General features: G+C 45.7%; 5 protein-coding genes and 1 non-coding gene across 7 annotated transcripts; 4 read left to right on the top strand and 2 right to left on the bottom strand.

Moving 5' to 3' along the window:
• The first annotated feature begins 308 nt into the window (after positions 1 to 308).
• Positions 309 to 3,727, top strand: LOC9655120. Its single transcript, XM_024667910.1, has 7 exons — positions 309 to 605; positions 918 to 929; positions 1,564 to 1,614; positions 1,662 to 2,338; positions 2,406 to 2,465; positions 2,515 to 2,586; positions 2,633 to 3,727. The coding sequence occupies exons 1-7, from the start codon at positions 374 to 376 to the stop codon at positions 3,725 to 3,727; spliced, it is 2,199 nt and encodes a 732-aa protein (XP_024523678.1). The 5' UTR covers positions 309 to 373.
• A 1,984-nt stretch (positions 3,728 to 5,711) lies between these two features.
• On the top strand, positions 5,712 to 9,332 carry LOC9643413 (U-box domain-containing protein 44). The gene is made up of 5 exons (XM_024668390.1): positions 5,712 to 6,247; positions 6,321 to 7,112; positions 7,164 to 7,473; positions 7,527 to 8,006; positions 8,073 to 9,332. Exons 1-5 carry the CDS (start codon positions 5,834 to 5,836, stop codon positions 9,203 to 9,205), a joined length of 3,129 nt encoding a protein of 1,042 aa, XP_024524158.1. The 5' UTR covers positions 5,712 to 5,833; the 3' UTR covers positions 9,206 to 9,332.
• A 335-nt stretch (positions 9,333 to 9,667) lies between these two features.
• LOC9643414 lies at positions 9,668 to 11,383 on the top strand. Its single transcript, XM_024668391.1, has 6 exons — positions 9,668 to 10,034; positions 10,087 to 10,319; positions 10,395 to 10,653; positions 10,710 to 10,886; positions 10,940 to 11,095; positions 11,149 to 11,383. Exons 1-6 carry the CDS (start codon positions 10,023 to 10,025, stop codon positions 11,323 to 11,325), a joined length of 1,014 nt encoding a protein of 337 aa, XP_024524159.1. The 5' UTR covers positions 9,668 to 10,022; the 3' UTR covers positions 11,326 to 11,383.
• Positions 11,384 to 11,455: 72 nt separating this feature from the next.
• LOC9643415 (NADP-dependent glyceraldehyde-3-phosphate dehydrogenase) lies at positions 11,456 to 14,359 on the top strand. 2 transcript variants are annotated; one of them, XM_024668400.1, is made up of 11 exons: positions 11,456 to 11,639; positions 12,126 to 12,325; positions 12,446 to 12,574; positions 12,623 to 12,879; positions 12,932 to 13,090; positions 13,154 to 13,367; positions 13,426 to 13,593; positions 13,655 to 13,771; positions 13,826 to 13,934; positions 13,997 to 14,221; positions 14,267 to 14,359. In XM_024668400.1, the coding sequence occupies exons 1-10, from the start codon at positions 11,459 to 11,461 to the stop codon at positions 14,209 to 14,211; spliced, it is 1,749 nt and encodes a 582-aa protein (XP_024524168.1). In that variant the 5' UTR covers positions 11,456 to 11,458; the 3' UTR covers positions 14,212 to 14,221; positions 14,267 to 14,359. The 2 variants fall into 2 exon arrangements, with proteins under 2 accessions (XP_024524168.1, XP_024524167.1); XM_024668399.1 differs by lacking the exon at positions 11,456 to 11,639 and having other exon boundaries at positions 12,212 to 12,371.
• LOC9643416 (ultraviolet-B receptor UVR8) lies at positions 14,236 to 15,744 on the bottom strand. Its single transcript, XM_002963545.2, has 4 exons — positions 15,464 to 15,744; positions 15,185 to 15,401; positions 14,822 to 15,116; positions 14,236 to 14,769 (listed from the first exon to the last, which is right to left on the bottom strand). The coding sequence occupies exons 1-4, from the start codon at positions 15,739 to 15,741 to the stop codon at positions 14,297 to 14,299; spliced, it is 1,263 nt and encodes a 420-aa protein (XP_002963591.1). The 5' UTR covers positions 15,742 to 15,744; the 3' UTR covers positions 14,236 to 14,296.
• A 2,725-nt stretch (positions 15,745 to 18,469) lies between these two features.
• TRNAL-CAA lies at positions 18,470 to 18,553 on the bottom strand. Its single transcript has one exon. It is a non-coding gene; the product is annotated as a tRNA-Leu (tRNA).
• Positions 18,554 to 18,970: the final 417 nt, after the last annotated feature.

The following is an 18,970-nucleotide window of genomic DNA, read 5'->3' on the forward strand; positions in this document are numbered from 1 at the left end:
GATCCGTGGAGGATCTTTGTGCAATGCCACAAAATTTTGTGAGAAATTTTAGGAGCAATCAAAATCCAACATGAATCGTGAGGTTTTAGAGCTTGGGAGATTGGGAGCTTGGACAATGTTTTAAAGATTAAATGTTAAGTACATGGGTACGAATCAAAACATTTCAAAGTAAACCTTTATATTAAATTTAAGTTTTAAACATAAGTATATTTATAAAGTGTGTGTGCGAATTGAAAAACCTTAAAAACTTAAATAGAAAAACTTAGTAAATTTAAAGGTGACGGCTGGTGCGAAAGACCTCGGGCCGTCGGATGAAGATCGTGCGGTCCTGACGATCCTAGGGCGCCACTACGATAGGGTTTCAGGTAGCAAAATGGACAAGGAATTGGCTAAGGTGCAGGCTCAAATCGGGCATCTTGAGCCGCAGATCCAAGCGGCTGGGGATTCTTTTCTCTCTGCCTTTGAGAGTGGCAATCAATCTCTGCCGGAATATTGGCAGAAGGAGGAAGAGCAGCTGCGGAAGAAGGAAGAACAGCTGCGGAAGGAAAAAGAACAACTGCGGAAGGAAAAAGAGCAGCTGCGGAAGAAGGAACTCCTCCTCAAATGTACATTCTTTGTGTATTTATCTTTCCCCCTCGATTTGGGGCGTTTTGCTGTGTGTCGTGGATTATGTGTGGTTCCATGTGGCTATGGCTGCTTTCGGCCATGGTTAAGGATTTTGCCTGAGGTAGCTTCAATTGGCTTTTATTTTGGGTTGCTGGAAGTGTGGCTATGGTGGCTTTTGGCTATGTTGACGCATGCTCCCTTGTGGATCCTTGGTCGTCCTTGCATGGCTATGGCTGTTGAGATCCTTGATTCTGTTGATAGTTTTTTCTTCCAGATCTAATACTAACTTTGTTTTGTTCTGAATGTTGCAGTGCGCGGATCTGGTAAGCATTTGCGAAAGCCCTTTGTTTCCTTGCACATGCATCCCCATTTTCTGTCCAGGTCTTGGTGTTTCTAGAGCGCCATGAAATCGGCGGATGTCTATAGGGTTGGATTTGGCCTTGGGTGCTGGTGTCTGGCTCATGGACTGTCTGTTCTAGTTCGGTGTCTTCTCTTTGGGATGACTGTTATGTTTTTCGGCCTGACACAGTTCTGCTCACAAATCTGTGCGTTCCTCCAAAGCCCCCTTGTTTGCTTTTCATGTCTGACTTGTGTTTCACTTGGTCATTCCCTGATGCCTTTTCTTTCAAATTTCGTCGCTGCTATTCTGGTAGCCCTCTGTGATCTGTGTTGTGACCATAACGAGATGACTAACCGAGAAGGAGCTCTTTCTCCTCTCCCGCAGCAGCCTCTCTTTCACCCGGAGCAGCAGCAACTCTTTATCCCGGAGCTGCTCCACGCATGGTTAAGGATTTTTGCTTCCTGAATCTGTCTCTTTCTTGTGTTACTCTCTGTGTGGATATCTGGTAATCTCAGCATCCTTGTGGTCGTTCTCACTCCCTGTTCGATCCTGTTTGCCCTTTGGCTGTGTTTAATTCTGTGGCTATTCCTCCGTAAACTATAATGTGCCTCTCACAGCACCAGCGCCACCACCAGCGGGACTTCCTCGAGCCGATTTTGACGTGCCTGGTAAGAATGATGTCTAGGGGACTGAATCCCATAATTTTTTGTGTCAGACATGATCGCCTGGGCCAAGAAGCTGGACGAGAACCTGACCACAGATTTTGCTGGCGATGACATTGACTGGACAAGCCATGCGACTTTTCGGGAGCTTCATACTCCCGCTTTCTCTGGAATGGATGGCAGTAAAACATACATGTACATGGGTCGTTCACTCTTCACGGAGATAAAAAGTTTCGTATCTGCCTTGAGACACGGACCTCCAGGTGTTATTACTGGAACTCTGGGGTCTGGGAAGACCACTGCTCTTGCTACTGTGGCTGGACATCTTCGGCAACTTTGGAAGAACACCTCCAAGAAGGTCGTCTTTATCAATGGCGAAGATTTCGTCGACAATCCCTTGAGGACAATGTGGCTGGCTCTTTTGCTGAGCTACATAGACGACCTTCCAGCCGAGCTTTCGTGCCGGGGGTGGACCTTGAAAGTATTAGAATCTTGGATCCTGTCGAGATCGTCAGAGCAGCTTTACTTCCAGGCCAACGCGTTTGACACCACGCTGAAGAGAAAACCGGGGGATGCCAGCGCGGAAAGAAGAGACGAGGCTTACCATTCTATGAGGACGATGCAACTGCAGTACGTCGTTGTCTACTGCTCGTCCGTCGGACCTCTGTGGAGGAGCAGATTAGTGAGCGACAAGAGCCAGCCGTACATGTTAGTCACAGGTGGTTACAGCGTAAGTAGCGACTACTTTCCAACGCTGGTGTGGGACTAACTTGTGTGCTTTTCGTTTTATCCAACAGGCTGAAGAACTGCATGCATATTGCGAACACGAGATTCGTCGTGCCGGGCAGCTCCAAGTGGTAGTGTTTGCTGTTTCTTCCTTTAAAGCCTACTAATGGTTTGGAGTAGGAGGATCCAATTGTGGCGTATTGCAGGTTTCGCACAAGGCAAGAACACCGGAAGTTGAATAAGCGCATTAAGGTAAATGAAATGTGTGATTTTACGGCTTACCGACGCGATGAAGCAGGTTGATGGATCTGAAGAGCAGCTGAATTTGTCCGACATGCAGCTCTGCTCGGAATTCGAAAGTGACACTGGCTGGGTTCCCAGGCTTGTCGCTCATTACGGGACCATGAAGCTACAGGACACGTACGAGATGTACGAAGCTGGCGTGGAAGAGTATCTCCAAGAGGCGGTCAAGGACCGATATCGCTGGAATTTCTTCATCGATGTGGTCGGCGGAGTGGAAACGATTAGAAGGGTGTTGCCAGACGCGCTAGACACTCGATGCTTCTACGTGGATCCAGAGACACAAACAGGAAAATGTCTATCAGATTCTCTGCGTGCACGCACTATGGCGCTCATCACCGAGACTCTGGAGTACACGTCCGACATTGAGGCTAGGATGGGTATCGGCCAATGGACAAGGCTGATCTCGCAGGACGACAACAGTGCTCGGGTTGGGTGGAACGCAGAAATGGCAACTCTAATTTTCATCAAACACTATGGTATCGTTATTGACGCGGATGGTCTGCAGCTTAACTTCAAACCTGAAGTGGTTGTCAGATTCGAAGTTGATTTCTCCCCCGTTTTGCTGAAAACCGGCAAGGTTTCTCGCTTCTTCCTACCTGTGAAGTTCAACCACCTGGGAGTTGATTGCCTTGGAGAAAACAAGAAGGTCGTGTTGGGGGTGCAAATAGCGACTGCGGTGGACACGGTATTGAAGCATGGAAATACGCTCTCGCGATTTTTGGAGATGACAAAAGGTGACGTGCGAGAGAAGGTTCTTGTCTGGATCTTGGCAGTAGACAGTGCTGACAAGATATGGATACGCAATGGCATGGGTTACAAGGAGGTGTTCATTTCTTTTGGCCATTTGAGTAAACTGCTGGAAGTCATCGATGTTGCATGCTGCAGGTTGCATCTTGAGAGTAGCAAGAACGTCAAGGTGGCAAGCAACCCTGAAGAAGCTAAAGTTGAGGTGGAGGAGTTGAGAAAGCTTGGTCGGTGTGGTTCTTTGAGCACGGGAAGTGGAAATCCGTGTCGGCGTTTTTGTGGTGCCCAGCCATATTGCCATCACCATGATAAGGGTAGTTATCCACCTATACCCATATATATATGATTTCAAATTTTTTAAGGGTAGAAATATACTTTACTCAAGGGTATATTATATTTTTAAGTAGCTACTAATTAATAGGAATCAAACTTGTGCCATTTTCTTTAATACCAAATATAACACACCTTATCTCTCCCCCCTTAAGCCAACTGAAAAAGGAGCAATTGATTAATAAAAGAAACCTTAGTAACTTATTTTTCCCCCAAAAGGTTCTAAGAATCCACGGTGATAGTATATTCAAATTTCATCCCATGATCACATGCACTATAATTATCATATTAATCCATGGCTTTTCACAAGAGTACCTTCCAAGATAAAGCCATTGCATTTGAGTTAATGTCTAAGGAATTGCAACATAACATCTCATCTTTACTTTTGTTAAAAGAATAATTTGTTTTATTGATATTCTTGGTGAAATAAAGAATATCCCTTCTCTGAAAGGTGGGAATGCTAAATTGTTTCAATAGTATTGCAAGCCTTAGACAATTTTGCAGCTCTTTCTTACACTTTAAACATGCTAGCTAATTCAAAGATTCATTCAATGTTCTATATAAGTAAACTTAAAACATGTTTTAAAGATTGATGCTAAAAAGGTTAATCTAACCAAAATTCTTATTCAAAGGTTGATGAAGACATGTTATAAGATAACTTAGGAGTTGTTAGTTCAATGGAATGACTATTCTTTGGATGAGGCTATATAAAAAGCTAAAATAACATAAAGAGTGTTTTAAAGTGTTGGTTATGACTTAGAGGGAGAATTGAGTTTAATATGTCAAAAGCTCATTGTTGAGAGAAGGGGAGATGACAAATTTTTATAATCTTTTTTCTATAGCTATTTTGCTTTGGACTCCTTTGATGTGAGGCTTATTTAGCTTCTCAAGGCTGTTGTTTATGAAGAGGGAAAAATGATATAAACCATAAGAAAAATTTAAGAATATTCTATAAGTTAAGGTAGCAATATTATGTTTTTGCTGAAGTGTTAAGGATTTTGACTCTACAAAGTTGAGATAGATGCCATATTAGTTGTCTATTAGTTGAAGTTAAACATCTTCTCACATATATGAGCCAAAAGTTTAATGCCACATAGTAGAATTGGTTTACTTAAGACAAAAAGTTATATATTGTAATTATTATTGTGAAAGAATAGTGATATTATCTATATAAATTGGACTTCCATATGAATTCAGACTAGGTTAGATCATAGCATTCTTCCTTCCACTTTTAAGTCCCAAGAAATGAGAACATTCTTTAATATTCCAATTCACAAAATATCCTTTATGCCCAAAATGTTCCTTACTAACCATATGTTCATGGCTCAAAAGGGCCACATAACGACCCATGCAGCTGATTCTCATCTCTGAATTATGATAGCAAAAGAGAATGCTATTGAAAAAAAGCTTACCTCCATTTTGCCTCTTGAAGTATCATCCCCATCATCTCCTCGCCTAATAGAGGACTTATCAAAACTTTGTTTTTGTTTCTATTTACCTTGAGAGTTCAGTTCCTGCAGATCATTGCATTCGACCCATTCAAGCATCAAAAACGCCCATTCGAGATCTCTGGAGTCATGTAAACGGATGTGTTTCTGGTGTCCATAGCCAACTATCATCTCATTGTAAGAAGAAAGGGTTTTAATCAGAGCCTCGTCAAAGTACTCCTTTGTGGCGGATAGATGCCTCTTTTGGGCAAATGCAGTATTTTCTGGGAGAATTCATTGGGCTTCAAAATGGTTTCAAACACCGTGAGTGCGTCATTGAGGCCGCCACACTTGTCATACATTTGCATGAGAAGAAAAGTGAAGTGTTGTGGGGGCGAAATTGTGGACATTTCAAAAGGAAGAAGGATTTGTAGAAAATTTATGCGATTCGAACCCACGCCCTCCCGGATTGGAGCATACATCCAACACCTTAAGCTGTCATGGATGGAATCAACGGCTGGCCATCTGCCAGGTGGACTGGGATGGTAACATTTAATGCTTCGTTTGCTTGCTTGGTGCGCGTTTGCACGTTCCTGCCTCCAGGGTTTGGCGGCCAACGATCGATATCCTAGGTTATCCTTCTCTCAAGCAATGGATTGATTCGCGACACGGCGGCGGCAATCGATTGATCGGCGATGGAGCTAGGTAGTCTGGGCCAGGTTCTTGACCGGATCGACAGGATTTCCAGCGCGCCGCTGGGGATGCTGTCCAAGCGCGAGTGCATCCGGAGATTTGTGGGATTTTGCGAGCGGCTCCAGCCGATTCTAGAGCAATTGGATGCTGGGCAGGACGTGGAATTGCCAGTGACGATGGCGACGGCGCTGGTTGGGATTGGAAGGGAGCTCCAGAGGGCTGAGTCGGTTCTAGAGGCTTACAAGGAGAGGAGCCAGTTTTTCGTTCTCACGCATTGCCTCGCGCTGACCAAGACCATGGAAGACTTGACCCAGAGTCTTGGGAAGTGGATCTCTTTACTAAATTGTGGTGGATTGTCGGAGCTTAAGCGGAGGATAGAAGACCTTTCCACGGAGATGCAACACGCTAGATTCTACGTAAGTTTTTTTTTTTTTTCCTCTTCCTCTTCTTTGGTTTGTTGACTTTGAGATCTATGTTTTCTTTGTCTAGGTGACTGATGCCGAGAAAAGCTCTCTTGACGCTCTAGAAAAGGAGGTCAAGTATGACTTTCTCATCGTGGGAGTTCTCTGGAGAGACCTCGCGCGGCTGATTGGAGTAGAGCCGACAAATTCTCGAGCATTAGAAGAGCAAGTCCAGCTTTTGAAGAAGGAGGTGACGATGGTCGATGTCAGCATGGATCGAGAGCTTGATCAGATGCGGAACATTCTCAAGATCGTGGAGCAAGTTACTGCCGAGCCGCAGCTCACACGGATGTATAGCTACAAGGAGTCTGCTGAAGAGGAGCCTCTGCAACCGTTCGAGTCGTTCGTGTGTCCGCTGACGAAGCAGATCATGAAGGATCCGGTTATGATCCAGTCGGAGCTGACTTACGAGCGCAGCGCGATTGAGAGATGGTTCAAAACCTGCGCTGAAGAGGGACGATCCGTGACTTGCCCGGCCACTGGTGTGCTGCTGGCATCCACGGAGATGAGAAGCAACATCATGCTGAGGCATACCATCGAGGAATGGTGCCAGAGGAACGCTAGGATACGAATTCACAAGGCGTTGTCTCAACTCTCGAAGAGCTCCTCCATGAAGAGTTTGGCGGGTGTGGAGGAAGCCTTGGATAGCATTCTTAAGGTTTGTGGGGACGGGCCGGTGACTCAGTACAGGCTTGGAAAATCTCACTTTACTTCCTCGGTGCTGGAATTTTGGAGGAAGAGGGTGGCGGGTGGTTCACAAGTTCGAACGAAGGCGCTGTATATTTTGCAACGAATTGCTGCTGACGACATCGACAGTCAAGTAAGTTTCTTTCCTCTTTTCTTTCTCCATGTTTGATGGATATTTCTTTAGGAGTGTTTGGTTGAAGCAGGAGTATTGAAGGCCGCCGTGAGAAGCCTTTCGAGCAGCCACGTTTACGAGGTGGAGGGTGCTCTCAAGCTTTTGCTAGAGATATCAAAGAAGCCAGAGTTTGCAAAGCTGATTGGCAAAGAGAAAGGAGCGCTCATTCATCTTCTCGGCATTTCTTCGAACTCTTCGGGAAACGCTTCCCTATCGGTCCTTGCGGACAGGACGTTAAGAAATCTGGAACAAATAGATTCAAACGTTTGGGAGATGGCTGAGGCTGGGCGGCTTGAGCCATTGATCACACGCCTTTGCAAAGGTACTGATAGTAGTTTACATAATTGTTACTCATGGCTGATTGTTTTGCTACAGGACCAGAAGCTACAAAGATCGAAATGGCCGAGTATCTCGCAGAGAAGATATTTGTCAACAGCCAGAAAGAGTTTGTCGCCAGGAAAGCAGGAAAAGTTCTTGTTCATATGCTATCAGCCAATTCCATGCAAAAAGAGGCGGCCATAGGTGCGCTGCTGAACCTCTCATCCCTGGAAGAGAACGTTCCAGTTCTAGTGAAAGCTGGCATACTGCTCCCAGTGGTTGAAATCATCCTCTCAGTTCCAACTTCATCGAATCGCTTGCGAGGAAATTCGAAGGAACAGGCTGCGACGACACTAGCCAACGTCGTCGCCGTCGCCGGCAGCTGGGAGACAGTGCAGATCGACTCCGAAGGGAATTTAGTCCAGTCGGAGTACTTTGTGCACAGACTCCTGGGGCTCTTGTCATCGGTTGGGCCAGATTGGAACAGCAAGCTCCTGAAAATTCTTATTGGAGTCGCTTCATCACCACAAGCCGCAGGTAATGTTCTTCTTTTTTCCATCCTTCCGCGATCCATCTTGACATAGTTTATGTTTTTGCCGACAGATAATGCTGTCAAGCACGTCGTCACTGGAAACGGCATCGCCATTATCCTCACTCTTCTCCAAACCAGCGATGACGCGCATCGGCAACATCTTCTCAGCTTACTTAGTGTTCTTTCGGTCAGAGCCGGCAGAGAGATAAGTCAAGCCATCGCTGAAACCAGGCACCTCCAGAGCCTTAAAGAGATAGTCAAGCTCAAGAACGCCGAGGAGAGCATCTTTGCCGCGTCCATCATCGCCAACATTCCTCTCACAGAGCACGAGACGATCAACTTCCTCGGCCTGGAGATGATAAGCTGGAGTCTGGCCACTATCGAAGAGCTCAAAACGCGAAGAATGGGATCAGCTCGCGTGACTTCATCCATGCTGGAGGCCCTGCTGGGAGTGCTTCTTCACTTTACTCGCTGCCGGGACTCTCAAGCGATCGACGCGATGAAGCAAAGCAAGCTCTTCTCGCAATTCAAGCAGGTACTGCAGCTCCATCAAGGCCGGGCTTGGGTGGCGAAGCAACGAGCAGCCACTGGACTCGGGTACTTGTCCGAGAGAGGCCTGATTCTATCCCCAGAGGTGATGGCAAGCTCAAGCTTCAGGAGGAAAAACAACTGGATGGACAACCTTTTCTCGTGCTTCTCCTCGAAGAACTCGTCGCTGGATCAGGCCATTCTCGCCGACTCGGTGTGTTCGATCCACAAGAGACGGTGTGATCCCGACGCCAACTTTTGCCTGCGAGAGGCCGGAGCCATCGGCCTGCTCGTGGAGCTGCTCGAGGAGGACGAAGAGCAAGCCTCTGTCCAGATCGCAGCGGTAGAAGCTCTCTCGACGCTGGTTAGCAGTGACAGCCTCGTGGAGGCCGGAGTCCGCGAGATCTCGAGAGCGAGGGGAGTGGCGGCGTTCATGAAGTGGTTCCAGACGCAGCGATCCGGGGAAGCGCAGGAGAAGGGAGCGTTCCTGGTGGAGAGGATCCTCCGGGTGGAAGAACACGCGCGGCTCTACTCGCTGGATCAGGGGCTGATCCGGGCGCTGGTGGAAGTTTTCAAGCATGGGAGGAATGGAGCTCGGAAGAACGCCGAGGCGGCGCTGGCTCACACCGATATGCTGTCGGTGGTCAGCGGGAAATCTAGCAAAAATCGCAGGTAACCACTTTTTATGTTTTCTTCTAGATGGATGATCTCTTTGTCTCGAGATCTTAGTTTCTTCCAGGATCATGAGATCTCTTCGTGTAAATTCCTGTGGCTATACGATCATACTAAGCTCTTTCAGATGATCTTGCGAGTCTTATTTACTCTTTTTTAGGTCAAAACGTGATCGTACATAAGTCACAAGAATTTACACGATGATCCTGGATGAACTATCTCGAGACAAAGAGATCATCTAAATCAAGGAAAACGATCCTCGTTTTGATAAAAAAAAAAGAGAGGAAATAAGACCCGCAAGAACTTAGTATGACAAGAATTTACACGAAGAGATGAAGAAACAATCTCGTGACAAAGAGATCATCTAAAAGATCCTATCACGAAAGAGAAGAGTCGTACACTTTTTTTTTTGGATCAAAACGAGGATCTTTTGTCGACCGTGTCATAACGGGCGGATTTGTTTGTTTGATGGGAAGATTGCCAAGAAACGCGCGGGATTGACGAAGCACGCGAAGAGAATTAGGGCAAGAGAGAGGAAAAGAGAGGAGGATCGACGATCATCACAGGGATCACGCGGCGGCGGCGGCGGAGAAATGCGTGGCTGCCGCCATGAATGAGCGGTGCTGCTGCTGCTTCTTGCCGTGTTTCTTGGATGTTTCTCCCGTGAGGAGGGAATGCCGCGGCTGGGGATGCGCTTCATCGCGATCCAAGCTTGGATCCCCGGATTGTTCATCTGGTTCGATTGATTTCTCCAGTTCTTGATCGCCAGGGCCGATCAATTGCTGTGATGCGATGCGCCGAAGCGTGCTTCTAGCGGGACCATGATATTAGAGGTGGATTTCTTCTCTCCCTTTCTTTAATTTTAGTTTGGCTATGGTTGTCCAGGATGGTGGCAAATCGTTCCTGCGCGTGAACCTTGTGTGGAAGCTCGTGATCCTCTTCGTTGCTGGAGTGCTTGGAGTCTACCTCTTCCTTTCGCGAGCCGACCATGGCCTGAGCTACCATAGCCTGAGGCTTGATCCGCTTCTACAAGCCTGGAGAAAGGAGGATTTCTGCCCCCAGCGATTCGCCAAGCTTGAGTTTGCACAGCACTATCCCAGGCCCAAGACATACTCCAGGTAGAGTAGAGCCTTGCTTTCCTTTCTTCGATTCGATTGAACGCTTTGTTTTGTGATGTTCTTCCTTCCTTCCAGGGGCGAATGCGCTTGTACTCCTGTGCACAACTTTGTCATCCTGTCCACGCAGCGATCCGGAAGTGGATGGTTTGAGACTCTGCTAAACAGTCACCCCAACATCACCTCGCATGGCGAGATTTTTTCCGTTCGTCCGCGACGCCACAACTTCTCCATTGTTTCGCACACTCTCGACGCTCTGTACAATCTCGACTGGCACAACAGCGCTTCGAAGAACTCGTGCACGTCGGTGGTGGGCTTTAAGTGGATGCTAAACCAGGTAACCTGGTAGTAATGCTGTGTTTATCTCTCTTGCTAACTTGGTGTGATCTCCAGGGTGCTATGGAGTATCGCAGCGAGGTTTCGAGCTACTTCAAGAGACGAGGCGTTTCGGTGATTCTTCTCATTCGCCGGAATGGACTCAAGCGTCTCATCTCCATCCTCGCTAATGCCTACGATCGCAGGCAGCCAATGAATGGAACTCACGTCTCACACGTCCACTCTGAAGAGGCGGTACGAGCAATAAGATCTCCTGGCTTTGCTGAAACGATCTCTCGCTTTTGCAGGCCGATCTCCTCGCGTCTTACAAGCCGACCGTCGACGTCGCATTCCTGAAGAACAACTTGGATCGCTACGACCTCATGATCAAGAACGCGCTCTGCGCTTTCGAGGGCACCCGCTTGCTGGTCATTTACTACGAGGACTTTGTCAAGAATCGAAAGGTAACTCTTGCTACTTCTTTCTCTGCCGATCTTCATCTTGGATCAAACTCCAGGAGATGCAACGAACCGTCCAGGAGTTTTTGAGCGTTCCAGTGATGAGGCTGCGAAGCAGGCAATGGAAGATCCACCGGGGGCCACTCTCGCAGTCGGTAACCAACTGGAAGGAAGTTTTCCGGGAGCTCAATGGAACTTCATACCAGGGGTTTCTCGCCGACGACGACTATAGCTGATAGGAAAAATTCGTTGTATTCTTTTCTCCCCATCCATCGATCTAACCTTTGCTGTAAAGAAATTTCTGTCGATAGTTCTAAAGCCATAATGGTTAAGTCTTAAGCACTCTTTTCTTTTTCAATTTTTAGGGCTATGTCGATTGGGGGCGACTGCCGCTGCTGCGTGGACGAGGAGATCGATGCGTTTGGCGAGATCGTCGGTGGCAACGGCGTCTTCAAGTACTACGCCGATGGCGCCTGGAAAATCTCGTCGTCAGAGGAGTCGCTGCCTGTCATCAATCCGACTTCTCGGGAGCCCTTCGTCGCGATCACGGGTAATTGTCCTGCCGCATTGTCTGTTTTTAGGATTTTAGATCTAGTTCCTCGTCGATCCAGAGTTTTATTACCTCTTGTTTGATTTTTCTTTTGTTTGTATCTTTCTTAGCTCGAAGAGTTTGTCTTGATTTCATTTAATCGATCATTTTTTGCAATATGTCTGCAAGTTTGATCTTGTTTTTGCTGTCTACGAACCAAAAGTTTCGTGCTGTGCTCTTGCTGTTGTTAGGATTATTTTTTCTACTTTCAGAAACTTCTGAAATTGTCTGTTTTTTCATTGGATTCCTTCTTGTTTGATATTTCTTTCGTTTCTCTTGAATTGCTCGAAGAGTTTGTCTTGATTTCTTCGATCCATCTGCTGTCAAGTTTGATCTTTTTGCTGTCTACGAATCAAAAGTTTGTGCGGTTTAAGCTTCATGCTATATTGGCTGTGTGCTCTAGGATTGTTTTTTCTACTTTCAGACTAACATCTGAATTTCATGCAGCGTGTACACGCCGTGAGGTGAACAAAGCATTTCACAGCGCCAAAGAAGCTCAGAAGTCATGGGCTAAGACACCGCTTTTCAAGCGTGCCGAGATGCTCCACAAGGTCGCGGGCGTCATGAAGGAGAAGAAAAACATGGAGGCGATTGCCGAGTGCCTAATCAAAGAAGTCGCGAAGCCAGACAAGGATGCTTACACCGAGGTTTCCAAATTATTATCATGAAACCAACAAGCACTACTGTTTCTACGTAAGCACCAGCTTTTGAGCATCCCGTTTTTGTTTAACTAAGGTGCTTTCTTTGTTGTGTGTGGATCACTGCAGGTTGTGCGATCTGCGGACTTGCTGTCCTATACTGCCGAAGAAGGAATCCGGATACTCTCGCAGGGGAAGTTCCTTGTTTCGGACTCGTTCCCAGGAAATGAGAGGAACAAAGTTTGTATATCGTCGAAGGTAGCGTCTCTTTTCTTTTTGTTCATTCTCATTATATGGTTTGCGCAGGTGCCACTGGGAATTATTCTTGCTATACCTCCATTCAACTATCCTGTGAATCTTACGGTTTCCAAGATTGGACCAGCTCTGATTGCTGGCAATGCCGTGGTTATCAAACCACCAACACAGGGTGCTGTCTCGACGCTCCACATGATACACTGTTTCCATATGGCAGGATTCCCAAAGGGCCTGATCTCGTGTGTTACGATCAAAGCCTCGGAATTGGGTGATTATATGACCACGCATCCATTAGTAAACTGCATAAGGTGAGCTACTCTCTCGCATCGCAGCAAAGTATTGACTTTTGCATCGCTGTAGTTTCACAGGGGGTTGTGAGACTGGAATTTCCATCTCACAAAAAGCTGGAATGATACCTTTACAAATGGAGCTCGGGGGCAAAGATGCCATGATAGTTCTCGAGGATGCTGATTTAGACCTTGCAGCAACTAACATTATCAAGGGAGGTTTTTCGTACAGGTGAGTCTATCGGAATGTGTTTTTGTTTGTCAGTCCAATAATTTCGTGGATCTCTGTTTGTAGTGGACAGCGTTGTACTGCAGTAAAAATTGTTCTGGCTATGGAAGGCATAGCTGACGCGCTGGTTTCCAAAGTAAATGCACAGATTGCGAAACTTAAAATCGGGCCACCAGAAAGAATTGACACCGACATCGTCGACGTTGTTAGTGAAGCATCTGCGGACTTCATTGAGACTCTTGTAGCAGATGCGATCGACAGCGGTGCCAAGCTTTGCCAGGTAAGTAATTTTTGCAGTGCCGTTTTGGCAAACCTTCACGTTCTTCTTCTCTTCTCAGGGGTGGAAGAGGCGAGGTAACAAAATATGGCCGCTGCTCATTGATAATGTGACAACTGAAATGAGAATCGCTTGGGAAGAGCCCTTTGGTCCTGTGATTCCCGTCATGCGCATCAAGAGTGTGGAGGAAGGCATACAACACTGCAACTCTAGCAAATACGGTCTCCAGGTCTGTGCTTTAAACCGCGGGAAGAATTACTTTACGGGAAGTTTCTCTTGTATTTGTTCAGGGGTGTGTTTTCACGAAAGACATTAACAAAGCGATACTTGTGAGTGATGCAATGGAAAGCGGGACTATCCAAATAAACGCGGCTCCTGCACGGGGTCCAGATCATTTTCCCTTCCAGGTAATACACTTGCAAGGACGTCCTTTTTCCTAAGTTTTCTTTCTATCTGACCAGGGAATTCGCGATAGCGGAATTGGCTCGCAAGGAGTGACTAATAGCATCAACTTTATGACCAAGATCAAGACCACAGTTATCAATCTGCCAAGCGCCTCGTACTCTTTGGGTAAGATTCTTTTTCTGGAGTTGAAAGGTTTGGCAATGGAACGAGCGTTTCCTTGTTTTCAGCTGTGGGTGATTATGAGTACAAGGAACCGGAAAGGCAGCTGGATGCCGGAGATTTTGAAGCTATGAGAGGAGCGCCGTGTGGCTACTGCGCCATGCATTCTCTAATCCCTTCGTCAAGGCTAAAGACTCCCCCGACGACTACAAAGCTCTCTTCACCTTTTTTTCTTCGGGCCAACACGCACAACTGTCTTTGCACACGCATTACATACAAATGAAAGATATCTGGTAAGCAAGACACAAACTTCGCAACTCTAATGCTTTTATTCTCAGATCGCAAATCTTTTCAAACTTTAGATCGTGTCACCGAGCGAGAAGTAAACTGTGATCGTATCCACAACAAACGTCTATAACTTCTGCGTGTTCTTCCAAGCTCTCCACCAACACAGGCAGATTCTCGTCTCTCGAGCTTCCCAGGCCAAGACGACCATTCCGGCCACACCCCCACGTCCAAACTTGATGCTTGGACGTCAAGGCCAGCGAATGGACGCGTCCTCCAGCCACCGAGACAACCGGATCGTCTAGTTCTTCCAGCTGTTTTGGAACCGAGCTCGGGCCAGAGCGTCCCAACTGCGAACCAGACGACCAACCCCAAGTATAGGCAGCCCTCGAGCATCTCTCGACAGCCAACGAGTGGCCCCATCCGGCTCCAATCGCGACTACTTGCTTGCCTTCTAGATCGCCTCCAACGCGGGAGATAATTGGTGAATCCTCGGTGGTTTCGCGACCGAGTTGAGCGGTGCTGTTGTCTCCAAAGCTAAAGAGTAGACCGCTCTCTGCAATAACGGTAGACGAACGATCTGGCTCGAGAACGATTTCGATGCTTACCAGAGAGCGCAAGAGAGTGGTCGAGGCCACAGGCAACTTGGACGATCTTGGATGGCTCTGGAAGTTTCACGAGCTTTGGCTCCCACTGCAAGATCGGGGCATCCTCTTTACGCAGTTGCTCCATCAACATCTTTTCTCCAACGTCGTTGTGATCGAGAGAATCCTTCGAAGGCTGGATCATCAAAGTTTGGTCTTGCGGGAGCAAATAGCCGAGACGTCCAGAGTCGTGGTAGCCCCACGAGAATAGCTCGCCATCCATCGTGCAAGCTAGAGCGTGACCCCATCCAAGCGACACCTTTGAGAAGAAAAAGAAGAATTACTCTCGAGGAAGATCAAAGATGTGTGAGAAGGTACCTATAGCACCTGAAGAACACTTTTCCCAGCCAGTGCATGGATCTTTTGTGGAAGTAGCGAGCTAGTCACACCAAGTCCGAGACCAAGCTGGCCTCTCTTGGACGACCCCCACGACCAGAGCGATCCATCCTCGCAAATCGCCATGGACACCACTCCAGACCCCGCTGCCGCTCTAACTCTGGTGGATTCCATTCCTCTCACTCGCTGTGGAGTGATAGTAGCCGCACTGGATCGAGAAAACGCAAGAAAGATGTTTGTTCTTACCAACAAAAACGAAAGAATGCTTACCTTAGAATGGATTTCTCGCCGCGGCCTAGCTGCCCCTCGTTGTTCCTCCCCCATGCCCATAGCTCGCCGGATCGCGAGAGCGCTAGGGAGTGGTAGTGGCCACAGGCGACGCGCGCGATCGATGGGGGCAGGCCTGGCACAGCGGCCGGCTCAAAGGAATCGTTGGTGAAGGAATGGGGGTGGCCAAGGGCGCCATTGCTGCCATCGCCAAAGCTGTACACGGCCGCGGTGTGGAACGCGCGCCCTAGCACATTCCTCCTCCGCGCCAAACCTATCATCCTCCAAAACCCTAAACCCTAAACCATTCTTTTCCACTTTAATTGCATGGTATGATAATTGTTTTATTGGGCAGCTTTTGCTTATTACTTTAGTTTTCTTTCTTATAACATACATGGGTAAATTAGTGGTTAGTATTCTTCTTCTGGTAATTTTGAAATTCGTTGTTGAAGCAGATGTTGTAAATTGGGATGCCATTTCACTTTACAATTATATCAATAGAGATGATATTAACAGAATCGGAAAATCTTTAATAGAGTTGATGGATACAAAAATAGCGGAAACACAAAAATACTATGGTGCATTTACTTGGACTGATTATCTCTATTTAGCAAATGAAGTTGTTGAAGTTAGCATTTGGATCTATAGTAAAAAGCCTCATGGCATGTGTAGTATGAGTTTAACAGGAACAGGAGCATCAGGAGAAGAAATTCTAGGAAAACTTAATAGCCTTTTATCAGGTGTATTAAAAGAAGCACGTGTGGGAAATTATGGTTATATAGTTGCTACTTTGAATTTTGTTGGTATCAAATATAAACTTCTAAATGCTAGAAGATATAAGAGGCCTAGTACTGAATTTGAAAATAGCAATAATATTATGATCAATACCAATAGAAGTTATCTAAATATAGATCTTAATTGTTGGATATACAGGTCTAGTCTTGTGAGTGGTGAAAAATATGATTTAGGATCGTATTTACTCAAATTAAATCCTTTAATTTCTCCATATGGAGATTATGCATTAAGTCTCAATAAAAATTGCAATTTAGTTTTTACATGGAAAATGGAACATATTTTATGGGAAAGTTTGACTACTAATAAAGGAATTGGCTGCTGGTTACATTTAGAAACTAAAAACTTAATAATAAAGGATAATAAAGATATAGAAATATGGTTTTTAAACTTTCATTGTCCAAGCTGTAAATCAACAATACTTTATGTTGAGGATGACGGATTTTTCTACATAATTGGTTCGAATAATAACAAAATTTTGAAACGCCTTCCATAGATAAAAAGTAGAAAAGAATTGTTTTTAACAATGTGCTTTTAATTTTGGTTTGCTTGTAGTGTTAGTAAATATACCTAGAATATGCTTAGATATTTTGAGATATTCTACCATTTAAGTATTCATTTAGATTAATCTTGTATTTATAATATATAAATTCTCCTAAACACTTCCTAGTACATTCTACTTTATTCAACCATTTAATCATATGAAATAAGGTTAATCTTGTGTTTATAAATTATAAACATGTTTATAATTATAAGCTTTCGATTGATCAATTGGATCAATAAATAATACTAAAAAACAATAACACCACTACTAAGCAAATCAAGCACTGCTGCATGCAACATGCAGCAAATTATTTAAAATTTTCTCTAAGAAAATAAAAATTTTATTATCTTTTTAATATGAAGCTATTTGTTTAAAATCTTGTAAACTTATTAATACTTGTTAAACCTTGGATAAAAGATAAGGTATTTGAATAGAGACAAAACTGTGGTGAGCTTAAGTTCTCATAACAGGTTTTGAGAACTTTCGGCAACATAAGTGATAATTAAAAAAAAATAGTATTAAAACCTTGATTGCAAACCAAAAATGGAAAATACAATATCATATCAAACTTAAGCAAGAAAAGAGCACAACAAAGTTCCAACAAGTCCTCTTCGCAGAGATTTTCACATGATTTCCATCGCTGGTTGATGGAATCTGATAATCCGACTCTTCGTTTGAAGAGGGTGGCGGGAGTGTTCGTGATCCAGTTGGACTTAAAAGAGGCGGTGTTGGTGATGATCCAGTTGATCCACCAGGATATGGTGGTGATGATCCACCAGGATAGGGCGAAAGAATAGGAGGTGGCGGAGTATAATCAACTGGAGGCGCTGGCGAAGGATATGGGGGCGACAATAGTGGCGTTGGAGGTGCTAGAACCGGTGGCGATACCACAGGAGGAGGACCTACACAAAACACCCCAGAGAACCATCGAGAACTTAGATTTTGAAAGAGAACTTACCGGTGGGGTTGCAAAGATCGATGGTCACTCCGGCCAAGTTACAGAGGCTGGGAAGCGAGAGCGCGAGCGTGATATTGATCCGATTGCCCAACTGAGAATTCACGAGCGCGCACAGGCACGCTGGATTCGATTTGACGACCGTTTCCAGGCCATTGCAGCACGGCTGCGTGGGATTGCTTCCCTGGCCCTGCAAGAATGGAAGGCAAGGGAGGAGAACTCCGAGCTTTGGACCGCAGCCTTGGGGAAGCTGCTGCGCGTGGATTTGCTGCTGCTGGGATGATGCCAGGGCCGCCGCAATCGCGAGAAGAATCAGGATCGCCATCGTAGTGCGTCCGCGAAAGAAGATAATCGAGGCAATTGAAGTCGCGGGAAGAAAAGAACTACCAAGAACTGAAAGAAAAACTGGAATTTGGTGAGCCATAGATCAAAATTCCAGACGGGAATCACGGGCCAACTCATGCCAAACCTCCAGCGTTGACCAGGGCTGAAACTGTGTTATTCGTTTTTCAAATATAAGAATGAAGGCTGCTTTGGTTTTGTCTCTGATGTTTGCTCTTGCCACTCTCTTTGGGTAGAAGGGAGCTTTTGGATAATGGTGCTGGTGTTTATGACTCATCAGCGGTAGAATCAGCACAAGGAAGAGGAGAAAAAGTTCAATCCTTCTATGTTCTCAAGAAATTTTTTGTCTCTAACCAACATCCATTTTTTCCTTTAATGTCAGGAGTGGGATTTGAACCCACGCCCTCGCATGAGGAGCAGAACTTGAGTCTGCCGCCTTAGACCGCTCGGCCATCCTGACAATCTATCCTGTAATCTTGGATTTGGACTAATGGTGCATTGTGATTGCATGGACAAGGCATGCTGGACCTTGTAACATAATACATAAGCCCTCCAAGCTCCAACCATTGAGAATCAGCTCTCCATCCATCACTATTACTACAACAATGAAGGCTGCTTTGTTGTTCTTTCTATTGTTTGCCACATTATTTTCTTCTTCTTCTTCTTCTTTAAGTAAAAGAGAGCTTCTGTCTCTGGAGGATAATGGTGTTGCTGCTCAGGATTTACCAGCAGTAGCACCAGCCTCCAATTCTGATCAAATATATCCTCCAGAGATGGATGATCATGATCATCAACGTCCTAAGCACACGAAACTGAGGAAGAACAAGAAAAACAACAATAACATCAACATCAATATCAACATTTGCAATATGGATCA

The sequence above is a fragment of the Selaginella moellendorffii genome, unplaced genomic scaffold, assembly GCF_000143415.4.
Source record: "Selaginella moellendorffii unplaced genomic scaffold, v1.0 SELMOscaffold_3, whole genome shotgun sequence".
NCBI classification, from domain to species: Eukaryota; Viridiplantae; Streptophyta; class Lycopodiopsida; order Selaginellales; family Selaginellaceae; genus Selaginella; species Selaginella moellendorffii.

Excerpts from the sequence above, each read along its gene's own strand:
- LOC9643414 (XM_024668391.1), top strand. Across the intron at positions 10,654-10,709 it reads TTAAGTGGATGCTAAACCAG|GGTGCTATGGAGTATCGCAG; the intron begins GTAACCTGGTAG and ends TGTGATCTCCAG. Across the intron at positions 11,096-11,148 it reads ACTTTGTCAAGAATCGAAAG|GAGATGCAACGAACCGTCCA; the intron begins GTAACTCTTGCT and ends ATCAAACTCCAG.
- LOC9655120 (XM_024667910.1), top strand. The coding sequence starts at position 374 with ATGGACAAGGAATTGGCTAAGGTGCAGGCTCAAATCGGGCATCTTGAG. Across the intron at positions 1,615-1,661 it reads AGCCGATTTTGACGTGCCTG|ACATGATCGCCTGGGCCAAG; the intron begins GTAAGAATGATG and ends TTTTTGTGTCAG. Across the intron at positions 2,339-2,405 it reads TAGTCACAGGTGGTTACAGC|GCTGAAGAACTGCATGCATA; the intron begins GTAAGTAGCGAC and ends TTTATCCAACAG.
- LOC9643416 (XM_002963545.2), bottom strand. The coding sequence starts at position 15,741 with ATGATAGGTTTGGCGCGGAGGAGGAATGTGCTAGGGCGCGCGTTCCAC. Across the intron at positions 15,402-15,463 it reads GGCGAGAAATCCATTCTAAG|TGCGGCTACTATCACTCCAC; the intron begins GTAAGCATTCTT and ends TTCTCGATCCAG. Across the intron at positions 15,117-15,184 it reads CTGGGAAAAGTGTTCTTCAG|GTGTCGCTTGGATGGGGTCA; the intron begins GTGCTATAGGTA and ends TTCTTCTCAAAG.
- LOC9643413 (XM_024668390.1), top strand. The coding sequence starts at position 5,834 with ATGGAGCTAGGTAGTCTGGGCCAGGTTCTTGACCGGATCGACAGGATT. Across the intron at positions 7,113-7,163 it reads CTGACGACATCGACAGTCAA|GAGTGTTTGGTTGAAGCAGG; the intron begins GTAAGTTTCTTT and ends ATATTTCTTTAG. Across the intron at positions 8,007-8,072 it reads TTCATCACCACAAGCCGCAG|ATAATGCTGTCAAGCACGTC; the intron begins GTAATGTTCTTC and ends TTTTGCCGACAG.
- LOC9643415 (XM_024668400.1), top strand. The coding sequence starts at position 11,459 with ATGTCGATTGGGGGCGACTGCCGCTGCTGCGTGGACGAGGAGATCGAT. Across the intron at positions 13,594-13,654 it reads CTAGCAAATACGGTCTCCAG|GGGTGTGTTTTCACGAAAGA; the intron begins GTCTGTGCTTTA and ends GTATTTGTTCAG. Across the intron at positions 13,772-13,825 it reads CAGATCATTTTCCCTTCCAG|GGAATTCGCGATAGCGGAAT; the intron begins GTAATACACTTG and ends CTATCTGACCAG.